The sequence below is a fragment of the Myodes glareolus genome, chromosome 4 (genome assembly GCF_982192425.1).
Source record: "Myodes glareolus chromosome 4, mMyoGla1.1, whole genome shotgun sequence".
NCBI lineage: Eukaryota > Metazoa > Chordata > Mammalia > Rodentia > Cricetidae > Myodes > Myodes glareolus.
The window spans coordinates 83286780-83301135 of NC_142029.1; the positions used below are offsets into that span (position 1 = coordinate 83286780).

Sequence of the window (14356 nt, forward strand, 5' to 3'; positions counted from 1 at the left end):
ATTGTGAGAGAACCTGTTTATAGTAGATGACAACCTTTGCAGAATACATTTACATGAGAGTGTAGAGGGTCAAGAGAAGGACCTATGAAACGCACCACTGGAGATATGTGGCATGGCCATGTTTCCAGACCGCACAGAGAATGAAAGCAATCACAGACAGCCACCTAGAACTACCTAGTAAACTGAAATTCAAGGAAAAGGTACATACAAGCAAGGGAATATAATGGAAGAATGCTGAGACCATCGATGATAACCTCACAGAAAGTAGTTTTGATTAGCTTGGCACTGCATGGACACAGAATAATCTTAAAATTTTGGGTAATTTTCATTTCTTACACAGAATGAATAGGACTATAATATTAGGTTAAGCCATAAAAAGTGTACCAAAGATCAGAGCATTTTTAATGTCTCTCCAAGTAAAAAGTATAAAATCTCTTTGCAACATAAGGTCATCTTCCCAAGAGAAAAGGAACAAACGAAGGGTAATCCTTCACGAGTACAAAAGTAAAGAACACAGACAAGTCGTGGCAATGCACTTGGAGGTTGAGGCAGTGGTGAGTTCCAGTCAGCTGCCACAAAAACAAACAAAACGATCAGGGAAGGAAAGAGGGGAAAAAATAAAGATCAAATCAGGGAAGAGGGAACTGAGACAAATAGTGATAAATAAGAGAAAACGAGGGAGGGGAAGACAGAGAGCGATCAGAAAACACACTGGGACAAACCTACAAGGAGTTTTAGACTCTGAGATTTACAAACCATTCACTTGTTAGTGTCTGGACTTTACCACACTGTGCTACTGAAAATCTGAAGCAGATGGGAAACAAATCTGGTATACATGTAAAGTCAAGGGAACACTAGGTGAAAGTGGACCACACCAACATCCCATGGTGCAGAGAGCGAAGGGGCCCAAGTTGGGAAATGCACTCTTCTAGATCTCTCTGGGGCAGAAAAGGGAAATAACGAGCTGAACTTAAGGCATAATAATGCAGCTTGAGAACAGAGAATTACAATTTCCTTGGAGGCCTCATTAGTAACTTGAGTCTGGCAGCCTCATTTCTGCTACTGAAGCTGATGTGATAATTTCTCCACATATGTAGAAATATCTTCATTTCCCATAAGAATGCAAGCACTGTGGAAAAATTTTAAGTAACTCTATACTTGTCTTATTTTCCATTTTGTTTTGTTTTAAAGATGTGGTTACTTCCTCAAAGTAATTTTTTTTTAATGGTTGTGTAACTCTTTCAGTCCAGGAGCATAGCCCAGAAGAAAAAAATATTATAAAGATAAATGGACTTTTCCCATTGGTCCTCTTCCCCCAGGTAGAAGCTAGAGAGAAACCTGACTACCCAAAGGGCAGGGCTGTGAATAGAAACACTAAGCTGAGGCTACTTTCATCTACATTTTAATGGATCTCATAAAAATGCCCAATCTGAGACCCAAGCAAATAAATGCTGTGTATTCCCTACTGAGCTAAAATGGAAGCTAGGAGAGACCACAGCTACACTGTATCTTCCCTTAGCGCATGCACACTGAGTTATAGTTTCCCTGACAATCAAACTTCTTTCAAATAAAAGAAAAAGACACAGTTAAAGTCAATTAGAGGGCAGAAACTCCTAAATCATTAGTAGTTAGTCACACACGCACACACAACCACACTTTGAGATTCATTAGACAATGGATATTTTGCCAAATGAGAATCATCCTAAAATATATACATAAAAAACACTGCAGAATAAAGAGAATCAAAGAGCACAGAACATCACCAATTTGAAAGCATGTTTTTACTTGGTCAGTTATTGCATCAAGTTCAATAATGCAGCCTGGTCGGGCAGTAGACTGTTGGCTCACAATGTTAAACACTTCTCCAATAAGTTTCTGTAAACAACAAATGAAAATGTCAATGATCAGCAAAACTGTCCTTAAGAGACAACATCACATACATTAAGTCCCCCACCAATAATCACTGATTGACAATGACAATATAGCCAGAGAAATACAACTTTCCATTCTAATTTCTGTTTTTAAAATTAAGAAGTTAGAAAAACTGAGGATATTTATGTAAGTAACTTCAAAGCAGCTAGCTATTTCAATGTCTTCATCAGGACAAAAGCAGTTAAGGACCTAGCCCAAAGCCTGAGTGTGTGGTGTATGGATGTTTAGTGCCATCTGAAAATACAACACTCCAAATGAAATATAGGGATCATGACTGACAAGTGGGACTGTTTCTTTAGAGGACAATGTTTGAATTGAAACATGACGCTAAGTTCTGAATTTTTTAAAACTTCCCAAATTTCATACTGGGAGGAGTCTCCTCAAAACCCACATCAAGAAGCCATCTCTTTTAAATAAAAACCTTTCAATAACTTAACTAAATGTCTGGTGTCCATCTCCAATGTCTCTCCCTGCCATAATGAAGTTTAGATCCAAGTTTAGCCTAAGGTCAGTTCCAAGAGGAAACAGAATCCACACTGGACTTCTGGGATCTTTCCAGTTTGTCTCAGCATAATTCCAGAAATCTTGTATTGGGATAGATTCTGGTGTTAAATCACAAAAGATAAAATAAGTGGTTGAATATGGCTGAACTTATTGATAATTTTACATTCACCCAAAGTCAGGATTTAAAGTCTGAGCTAAAAAACCCATACAAATGATTTTGACATTCTGCTGGGTTATTTACTGAAATCTGAACTCAGCTGTGGCCTACAATCTATGAGGCTAAAATTCCATGATTTCTCTAGCACAGCAAAGACTGTTTGTTACTCAGAGAGCATCAAGAGACCAATAGCAGCAATAGGAAAGTACTTTTTAAAGTGTACTGTGCATCTACACTTCAACTCCAGATCCATGTGTATACAAAAGTTTAAGAAGTGTTGCTGCTAGAAGCTGGGTGTCCTGATTAGATTTTTGACAAGTTGACGCAAACTAGAGTTATTTACGAAAAAGAACCACAATTGAGATAATGGCTCCATCAGATTGGCCTTTAGACAACTCTGTAGGGTATTTTCTTGATTAATGATTGATGTGAAAAGGTCCAGCCCCATAGGGGCAGTGCCACCCCTAGGGAGATGGTCCTGGGTTATGTAAGAAAGGCAGGCTAAGCAAGCCATCAGGAATAAGCCAGTAAGCTTCATTACTCCATGACTGTGCTTCACTCAATGCCTCCAGGTTCCTGTCTTAAGTTCCTGCCCTAACTTCCCTCAGTGATGAAATGTGACCTAAGACCTGTAAAATGAAATAAATGCTTACTTTCTCAAGTAACTTTTGATCACAGGGCACAGTGGGTTAAGACTCTAATTCCAACACTCAGGATGCAACCTAGGCTGCATAGTGAGTTCCAGTCCAGAGCTGAGGTATATCTCAATGGTAGAGTGCTTACCAAGCAAGCACAAGACTCTGGGTTTCATTCTAAGCAACACACACACACAGAGAAAGAGAGTGTGTGTGTCTTGGCTGCACACTGACTTCTCAATCACTGCGGGCTTAGGGGACAATCTGATCATGAGTCATTCTACAAACTGGATTTCCAACACGTAACCAAGACTCTCACATGAACAAATATAAATTCCAGCCAATGGTTTGTCTTCCCTGCTCAAAACTCTCTACCAACACAAGAGGAAAGAAGCACATATGAACTCACAGAGACTGTGGCAGCGTGCCCAAGACTACACAGGTTCCGGCACTGAGAGGGGAAGTGGACATAAGCCTCCATCCCTAACTCAGAAGCTATATCCAAATAATAATTGCTCACAAAGGAAAAATTAGTTTTCTCCAATGAAGTTTCACAGGGTATACAAACCACTTTCAAGGCCAGGCCCCATGCCCAGCAGTAGAGGGGGACAACACAACACAAAATCAGTAATACTTCTAGAAGGCTTTATCTCAGGGTTTTTTTTTTTAACTTTGCAGGTCCTCTGCACTTATATTATGGTTTCCCAATTTGTTCTAATGGAATTTCTGTGCGAATGTTGTGTCCCGGCATCCATGTGTTTCTTGTGCTTTTTCTTTGTCTCTTTTTCTTCTGTTAGTTTGTTTTGTCCTATTCTGATTTGTTTGTTCTAATTTTATCTAATTTTACTTTAATATTATTTGTTCGACGTCTGTTTGTGCTGTAGTAAGAGAGTGGTGGGTGGGTGGGTGGGGAAATAGGGAAGGTCTGGGAGGAGTCAGGAGAGGGGAAAACAATAATCAGAATATATTCTATTTAAAAATCCATTTTCAGTAAAAAGTAAATAAATTTTAAAAAGAGTCAAAAAAGTGGCAGCTTGTTATAAACCAGCTATATTCACATAATGAAACCTTTCTTAAATGTTTAGCATAAGCAAGGTGTGGTGACACATACGTCTAATTCTGGCAACTCGGGTGGGGTAGAGGCAAGAGCAGCAATGGGTATATGACAACTGTCTCAAAAAAAAATTGTCAGCTTAAAATTTTAAAATCTAAAAGTACTTCAGTTATTTTTCACACCCTCATTTTAACAGTGCAATTAGTCTCCCATGATAGTCAAGATAATAGGCCCCTTTTCCTCAAGGCAGCTACATAATTCCTCTCTGCCGACAAGTTATTACATGGAAAGACTTCCGCAGACCCAAACAGCTTCAAAATGCAGGATGTAGATCACTGTAATCTCTAGGTCTTCACTGAGGGAGGTAGGAGAGACAGATTCTGAGAAGGAGATATAACAGAGTGGGGACAACTCAGACTGACAGACTTGCAAGAGGAGAAAAGAGGTCAGGAGCCAAGAAACATAGATGACCTCTAAAAGCTCATAGAGGCCAGGAAAGGGACTCTATTTGGAGTTTCCATAGGAAAAGGGGCCATCCAACACTTGAGTCTCCTCGGCTCTAAAGTGTGAATGATAGTGTTACCTTTCTGTTAGGGTTGTTGGAAAGATTAAATGAGTAACTATATGTGAAACACTCAGAACCAGGGCAGATACACAGTCACCAGTAGGTGAGAGCTTGCTGTCATTATTTTTGAAGCTAGCAACATAACTTGCAGGCTCAATTCAGTCTTGTACACCACTGTTCAGAAATATATGTTTGTACAAGAATGGGCAAATCAATAAATTCAAGAAGCTGCCTACATGAAAGCCAACTTAGTTTCAAATATTGTGATGGCCTTTTCTTGCCAGTTATTACATGCTAGATGTACCTATTTATGTGGCTCACAGACATATACCTTGAGGGTTGAAACTATTTCTATTCCTATTCATTTTAATACAGTCTTCAATAGAAATATCCATAATCAGTCTAATTGGCCTCTCTGCTGGTGTAAAACACTTCTAGTACCATACTTCTAGCAGTCAATTGCATAGCCCCTTAAATACCTACTCTTCTGTAGCTCTTTCATTAGTAATTTCTCCTTTGTTTTTTCGAAACAGAGTCTCTTGTGACTCAGGTTGCCCCAGAACTCTCTATGTAACCAAGAATCTTCCTGAACATTCTGATCCTCCTCCTCCACTGCCCAAGTGCTGGAATTACAAGCCTGTGCCACCAAACCTAGCTATTAGCAATTTCTCTTCTTCAGTTAAATTAAAATTGTCTTAAAGGCAAGCATTGCAACTCTTCTGTGTCCTCTCCAAATCAAGAGGTACACTGACACTCAAAAACAGCACTTGCTGTCCAAACTTGGCTCACTACTCATTTATTTATTTATTTATTTATTGGAGGGAAGTTCCAGAGCATACTGCAGTGAATACATGGAGATCAGAGGACAATTTGGGGGAGGTAGGTTCTCTCCTTCCACTTTGCTTTTGAGGTAAGGTCTCTCTTGTGCTGTATAGGCAAGCTTCTAGCTGATTCTCCTGTCTGCTTCCTATCTCACCACAGAAATGCTAGGATTCAGATTCAAGCCTCCACACGGAACCTGGGGCTCTAGCTCAGGCTGTTGGGCATACAGGGCTAGTCGTTTTACTCACTGAGGTATCTCCTCAGACCAGGATTTGGTATTTAACACCGGAAACATTTTAGAACAGGGTTTCATAAAGAGATATGTCCTTATCAGTAAATGGAAAATTCAATGTTCAAATCTAAATATTAAGTAAGACATATGACTTCTAATCTCCTATATAACTACTAGAATGAAGCACTTCTAACAATGAGAGATAATATATTCTAAACCACAGAATATTTTTTGAGCAAGTCAGGCTTGGAAATACTCAAATTTATATCTAATTTTCATATATATGCAGTTAGGTAAAGGTGGCTTAAAACCTTTTTTGAGCAAAGCAAGACTTAAAATACCCAGACTAGGGCTGGAGAGATGGCTCAACAATTAAGAGCAATGGCTGCTCTTCCAGAGGACCCAAATTTGGTTCCCAGCACCCATACTGGATGGATCACAACTCTCTATAACTTTAGCTCTAGGGGACCTGACACCCCCTGTGGGCATCTACACACACATGACATATACACTGAATCATAAAAGTACCCATAAATACACATCTAAAAAAAAACTTTGTTTTAAAAAATCTTTTTTTAAAAAAAAATCAATTATTTTAGAAAACTGGTGTAGGAGGTCCTTCTGTCTTTGTGTTGTTTTCAATGGTTAATAAAGAAACTGCTTTGGGCCCTTGATAGGGCAGAACTTAAGTAGGCGGGGAGGGGGGGGTTATATGGAATGCTGGGAGGAAGAAAGTAGAGTCAGAGAGAGACAACATAGATCCACGGGAGATAGACACTGGGAATTTTACCCAGTAAACCACTGCCACGTGGTGATACACAGATTAATAAAAATGGGTTAAATTAAGATGTAAGAATTAGCCAATAAGAAACTAGAGCTAATGGGCCAAACAGTGATTTAATTAATACAGTTTCTGTGTGGTTATTTCGGGGCTAAGCTAGCCAGGCAGCCAGGATGAACAAGCGGGCTCTCCCTGCAACAGAAAATTAATGAGATATTTGTTTCTTTAAATGTTAAATGTATTGGGGCACAGCACATCCATTCAAGTTCTATTTTATATACCTTAGAAACCAGATAAAGATATGTGTGTGTGTGTGTGTCTGTCTGTCTGTCAAACATAGACAAAAACATATTCCCATTTCCCAAACACTAATAAAAAATGGTTTTGTTTTTAGTTTGTTTTCAAAATAGGGTTTCTCTGTGTAGCCTTGGCTGTCCTGGAACTTACTCCGTACACTAGGCTTGACCTCAAACTCACAGAGATCCGCCTACCTCTGCCTCCTGAGTGCTGGGATTAAAGGCATGCACCACAAACAATGGTTTTAAACAAAGTAAAATGAAATCTTAATAGTTTAGAAAAAGATTTGAAAATTCTTACTGAGGCTTCTGGGTCTGACAGTTCATCTAATAATTTTCTTGCATCTACCACTGCTTGATAGAGTCTCAAATTTTTGCCATCAGATGCAACAAAGCAAGCACTTGCAGAATTGCAGTATGTTCCTGAGGAAAAAAAAATAAAGTGTTTGGGTTATAGTGTATATTTATTTTTATTATTGATTAAAGTATAAGAAACAAGCAATTACACTTTTCTTTCTAGGTATAACTATCATCTAGAATCATAATCAAAAGGATACAATTTATGGATATAAGCTTATTAACAAAAATTTCAGCAGAAAAAAATATGAAAAGAAAACTAAAATTCTAAAGATAAGCCTATACCAACATTCTGACAATCTAGTGAAAAATATTCAGGGGCTGCAGAGACAATTCAGCAGTTAGGAGCACTAGCTAATCTGGAGGACTGGTTTTGATTCCCACCACCAACACAGTGGCTCACAACTGTCTGTAATGCCAGTCCCAGGGATCTAACACCCTCTTCTGGCTTTTCAGGGCACCATGATATGCAGACTTACATGGAGGCAAAACAGTAATACACATAATTTAAAAAAAAAAATCTTAACTATGACAAATATAAATCATTTTGTGACTCAGACATGGTGAAAATATCAGCACATGTGAGGCAGAAGGATCTCAATGTCTGAGGCCAACATTGTCTATATAACACGTTGCAAGCTATGATATTTCAAAATGAAAATAAAGAAAAAAGATTTTGTTCATAACAAATAATAATTTAAACTTTATTCATTTCATAATCAAATTAATAAACACTTACCAAGACAATAACTAGGAATAAGAGTCGGAAGCCATGCCACATTAGAGAAGGCTGAGGTATGTAAAGAGTTAATTCGAGCCAATTCTGACACTCCTCCAGTATATGACAAAGGGCCTATGGGGTCTACACGCCACAGAATAAGTTCACTGTAGATTGCATTTGGGTCATGAAAGGTACGAGTTGCTGCATTTCTAAGAGGCTGTTTCGATGACTCTTTTGTGTGTTTTACAGGATCTATTAATCTATTTACTTTACTGTCTGAGTCCCACTGACAGTCTGATTCAGGAGTCAGCAGAGCATTATGATGGGAGGATGTCAGCAACAGTGGTAAGACCGAATGGCACGCCAAGTCATTGAGGTGGAACCGGTGACCACAGTATCTGAATTTATGGGATACAGTCAGAACCGTAGTAAAGGCTGACTTGTCAGCAAAAGTGACTGCCCACTGATTCAAAGACCCATCTATGTGTTTAGAGACCATCATCACTGTGGGCGCTAAAATGTTCATGTCTGTACTGTGTAATCTGGAGTGTGGCTGTGACCCATGAGAACTATCTACAGACATCGGCTCTTGGTGTGGTGAAGTATGGTGTGAATCTTTTGTAGCATTTACACAGGCATACATCATGATGTTTTTACTGAGAGAGTTTGCATCCCCAGAGGGAAACGCAACAGGAATCCGAGAGGAAAAAGAGACCTGTAAAACACGAACACATGATTCACTATACGGACTTTGCCTTCTCTCAAAAATATTTTCCAAACACACTTGTATTTTCAGAATGCCAAATCCCAATTTCCTAGCAAAAGAATCGAATTTAGACTCTGTATAGTTGAATTCCTTTCTTCTACTTAGCCCAATACAAGATGAAAAATAGTTTCAAATATATTGCTTATAGCTTATGTATCAAAATAACCATATCATGTATTTAAGTTATAATAAAGCTAAGAAAGAAAACACATAAAAACAGTTTAACATGGCTTATAAAACTGAAGATGAGCACATGCCTTTAATGCCAGCACTTGGGAGGTAACGAAAGGAAGATCATGAACTGAAGGCCATCCTCAGCTATATAGCTAGGTCAAGACCAGTCTGGCTACATGAAACCCTGTCTCGAGAGAGACAGAGAGACAGAGGCAGAGGTAGAGAGACAGAAAGAAACTCGAAACCTCATATTTTCAAAGCAGTTTCCTTAGAAATACTGAAAAGTATTATAAATCTTAGAAAGCATGAATAGTAATTCAAATACTCAGTGATTCAAAACAAAAGAAAAAATTCATTTTTTTTGAGTTAACTAAATGTATAAAATTCCTAGTACTGATCCTCTTTGAAAACAAAAATATGTATCTTCTGCTTTAAAAATTACTAAATTTTTTAGTAATTCTGAAAAACATATGAAGTCTATAAAGCACCTTTTTATTTTAAAAATATATTTTCATCAAGGAAATATACCTGGACTTGTCTAAATATTCCAGGGTTATATTCATCCAAGTATTTCACGTGCCACACTAGAAAGGTTCCATCTACAGGGTGTATAGTGAATAGCATGTCAGGGTTCTTATTCCACTCCGTCAGCAGTGTTTCAATCTTCCGGTCAAGCAGCACTGTAGGCAGCGGTATTGGGATGGTAGGCCCTGGGTGGGCTCTAGGACTTCCCTCCCTTTCTCCATCTTCATGCTCTGACGATCCTGTACCTGCCTCAGATTCTCTATCCAGAGATAATTCTAAATCAGAAAATATATTTGTCAGAATATAAACTAAATAATACTATAAAAATTCATTTAGAAACTCAAAATTATAAACTACCTTTCCAATTTGTGGTCAGGAAAAGTATTTTCTTGTCTGAATTGAAATTACTATATTTATTATTTTTAGATAAATGAAAATTTCATCGTATTTTCATTGTTAAAATTAGCAAAACATATTTCTCATAAAACAATATGGCTTCTAAAGAACTACATTAGTCAAGGAAATATAACAAAATATAGAGAGAGTTTGCCTGGCATGGAAGCACAAGCTTATAACCCAACCTACTCAGGAGGCTGGGCAGGAGGAGCTCGAGCTCAGGGCCAGTCTGGCATTGTAGGTATTGCTGTGTCTCAAACTCAAATGAAACGGGCTGAGGGAGTAGCTCTTAGAGAACTTGCCTAGCCTGCATGAGGCCCTGGGTTTAAGTCCACACTATAAACAAAACAACAGCTAGAGTTAGGACAAGCACAGTGCCTAATCTGAGAGTCAACCAGTACTAAAATCAAAAAAGAAGAGAAAATTCAAACTTAGAGAGATACCACAAAAAGTTATTTTTAGTGGGGAAAAAATATAAACAAGGAACACCAACCATGGTCTAATCTCATATGCAAGCCCCTCTCTCGTTCCTCCTGGGAGCACTCTTCATCTTCTCTGGCTGCATCATCATTTTCATGATCTAATTGTTTTTCAGAAAGTTTCCGCAATTGGTGCATAAATATTTCAGTAGATGACGTAAAATGAAATTCCTTGTTATTTAACCAATGAACTACAAATCCCCCATTGACATCATCGATATTAAATGAAGTGCCAACCAAGACATTTGGAATATCTGTGGAAACAAAAAAGATTAAACTTCCAATATGATGCTTCGTTTCTTTAAAAGCACAGCAACTGCTTATCACGATCAATCATTTGCTTATCCAGAGAAGGGCCAAACACCAAGTCAGCATGACTCCACCAGGACTTGTAACAATTGTAACTGAATTTAATGGTGACTGTAAATATTAAGAACTAATGACATTCTGACATGAAATTAAATTACAGTACTAATTTCAAACCCAAATATAGCAACACATCAACCTTAGTTGAATCCTGGTTTTGAGAAAAGGCGGTGATCTATAAGACTTGTAAGAACTTCAAGTACTACACTGAATAGATATGGAGAGAGTAGACAACTGATTTCAGGGGGATCGCTCTGAGCTTTATACTGGTGAGGATGTAGGGTAAGGGAACACTCCTCCATTGCTGAAGAATGCAAACTTTCATAGCCACTTTGGAAATCAGTATGGCAATTTCTTAGAAAATTAGGAAACAATCTACCTCAAGACCCAGAATACCACTTTTGGGTATATACCCAAAGGATGCTCAATCATACCATAATGACATGTTCTCCACTATGTTCATAGCAGCATTGTTTGTCACAGCCAGAACCTGGAAGTAATCAAAATACCCCTCCACCAAAGAATGGATAAAGAAAATGTGGTACCTGAGACGGTGGGACTGATCTAATGGGAGCTCACCAAGGCCAGCTGGACTGGGAGTGCTGGAGCATGTGATCAAAATGGACACTCTGAACGTGGCTGGCAATGAAGGCTGACTGAGAAGCCAAGGACAATGGTACTGGGTTTTTATTCTACTGCATGGACTGACTTTTTGGGAGCCTGGTTTGTTTGGATGCTCACCTTTATAGATCTGTATGGAGGGGGGAGGACCTTGGACTTCCCACGGGGCAGGGAACCCTGACTGCTCTTAAGACTAGAGAGGTAGGGGGAGGTGGGGAGGGAGAGGTGGGGAGGAGGGGAGGGAAAAGAGAGGCGGGGAAGAGGTGGAAATTTTTAATAAATAAATAAAAGATGTGGTACATTTACACAATGTAGTACTACACAGTGGTTAAAAATGACATATTGAAATTTGCAGGCAAATAGATGGATCTAGAAAACACTATTAAGTGAGGCAACCCAGATCCAGAAAGACAAATGCAATATGTACTCACTCATAGCTGATTTTTAGACATAAAGCAAAGAAAAACCAGCCTATAATACACAATCCCAGAGAACCTAGACAACAAAGAGGACCCTAAGACAAGACATACATGGATCTACATAGGAAGGAGAAAAAGACAAGTTCTCCTGAGTAAATTGGGGGGGGGAGTCACAAGAGAGGATAAAAGGAAAGGGGGAGGAAGGAAGGGGAACAGAGAAAAATATATAGTTTAATAAAAACAATAAAATAAAGAAAAAGACTTGTAAGAGGTAACTGAAGATGTTAAAATATAAACTGGATGTTAAACACTATGGAAGGACTTAGCAGCTTCTTAGGCATGACAATGATGCTGTGATTATGTCATGACTTCCTTTACTCTTAAGGAGATGCCTGAAGCTCCTGAGGATAAAATTTCATGGTATGTGCAGCACTTTAAAAAGATTAAGACAAAAATTCGCTTGCACACATGCACACATGATCATGGGTGCAAACATACATACAAACATCAAGTACAAATATTCATGGTAAAATGTAAGGAGCTATGAAAGTGTTCACTGTACTATTTAATTTTGCTGAATGTCTGCAACATTCCTAAAAGCTGAGAAGGAGAAGGAGAGGAGGACATCAAAGAAAGGTATCCAGAAACAGAGAAAGACAAAAGCCCAGAGGCAAAAGATAGATGGGATAATTTAAACTTAAAAAAAGCTGGCAAGAAACAAGCCAAACTAAGGCTGGACATTCGTAAGTAAGAATAAGACGATATGTATATTTATTTGGGAGCTGGGTGGCATGCCTCTTAAAGAGTCAAAGGAACAAAAAGTTTAAAAAATAAACAAACAAACAACTACAAGTGGGTGCAGCCATCATAGCATGCCCCCCCCCAAAAACCACCAAGAACCAGAAATGTAGGCATAAAGGGTAATTTTAAACATCTTAGTAGCTGACTATGCTAAACCTTGGCTCGAAGTCAGCTTCGCCCTTCCTGTGGACTCTTTCAACCCTCCCTTCCCATTCCTTTGTGTCAGGCACCAATACCTAAAAATACTTTGTACCTGAACCCCTCTGCACACACACACAGTAGCCACAACTAACATCACTCGGGTAGGCAATTCTCACTGTCCTCCTTTGTTCTCCAGGACAATCTCTCTGTCACCACCTTCAGCCTGGTAATAACCTGCTTGCAGGCATCATTCCTCCTACCTCAACTCTATTGCTGGAGACTCCAACTCTTGGTTCAGACCAGGGTCCCCTAGCCCTTTCATTTCTGTCTGTCCAGATTATTCTTTGCCTTACTATAACCTACTACCAGAACCTCCTCTTCCCCACATTCTTAACTCTCTGGGAACCTGGCATCTCAGTATAGATCCACCTTAGCTCTTTACTGAAGTTGCTCTCAGTCTTTTCACTTCGCCACCTCTACACCTCTCTGCCACCCACTACCCTGCAAAGTACTCTCCACCTGACAACACACATCCACCACACTTTCCTAAATCCAGAGAGGGCAACATAAAGCAAATAATGGAACACTCTCTCAACAAAGACAAGACTAGATGCCTAGAATCACCTAAGTCATCCCAACCCCAGATGGCAAGGCACCATTGCAAAAACGCAAACATGAACAGTCAAGAAAATATGCCTCCATCAGACCCAGTAATCCTTAGTGACAGTAGTCCTCAGAAACACAATACAGCTGAAGATCAAGACAAGGACATCACAATAGCAATCATGATTATGTTCAAGGACCTTCCTGGGACGCAAATAAATCCCTTAATGAAGTCTGTGAGCGCACCAACAGTAGGATGAAATGATAAAAACAGTTCATAAAGTAAAAACAAAATCACTAAAGAAAACTCAACTGAAAAACAAAAACTTTAGGAAGTCCAACAAAAACCTAAGAGGTGAGCCTCAATGGCAGAGCACAAAACATGGAGAGTGTCCTGGGCATTGAAGACAAGGTAGAAGAAATGGATACCCCAGTAAAAGATATGCTGAATCTAAAATAATCCGGCCGCAAACATCCAGGGAATCTGGGACACTATGAAAAAACCAAATCTATGAATAGTAAGAGAAGGGGAAGAAACCCAGCTCAAAGGCAAAGAAAATATTTTCAACAAAATCATATAAGAAAATTTTTCTAATTTAGAAACTGCACAAAGAACACCAAATAGAAACAGAAAAGAAACTCCCAATAATACATAATAATCAGAACAATGAATTACAGCATAAAGAAAAAGTAAGAAAAAGACAGAAAATAAGAAGGAAATTTAAATATTTTAAAAACTGAATAAACACAATCCCAGAAAAACTTAGACAACCAAGAGAATTCTAAGAGAGACATACATGGATCTAATGTACATGGGAGGTAAAAAAAAAGACAAGATCTCCTAAGAAAATTGGGAGCATAAGGACCATGGGAGAGGGTAGGAGGAAAGAAGAGAGGAAAGGAGGTGAACAGAAAAAAATATATAGCTCAATAAAAACTATTAAAAACTGAATAAAAATAAAAACTCATCATACTCAAACCTATGGGACAGAGTGAAGACAGTTCTAAA

General features: G+C 38.7%; 1 protein-coding gene across 5 annotated transcripts in view; it reads right to left on the bottom strand.

Annotated features, from left to right (window-relative positions):
- The window catches only part of Dmxl2 (Dmx like 2), a 135781-nt gene that overhangs the window by 68875 nt on the left and 52550 nt on the right, over window positions 1–14356 (bottom strand). For all 5 annotated transcript variants that reach the window (XM_048417613.3, XM_048417615.3, XM_048417612.3 and 2 more), the window contains exons 10-14: window positions 10411–10650; window positions 9525–9796; window positions 8075–8771; window positions 7280–7401; window positions 1786–1875 (exon numbers count right to left, since the gene is read on the bottom strand). In XM_048417613.3, the coding sequence (XP_048273570.3) occupies window positions 1786–1875; window positions 7280–7401; window positions 8075–8771; window positions 9525–9796; window positions 10411–10650 (1421 nt within the window). The remainder of the gene's footprint in view (window positions 1–1785; window positions 1876–7279; window positions 7402–8074; window positions 8772–9524; window positions 9797–10410; window positions 10651–14356) is intronic.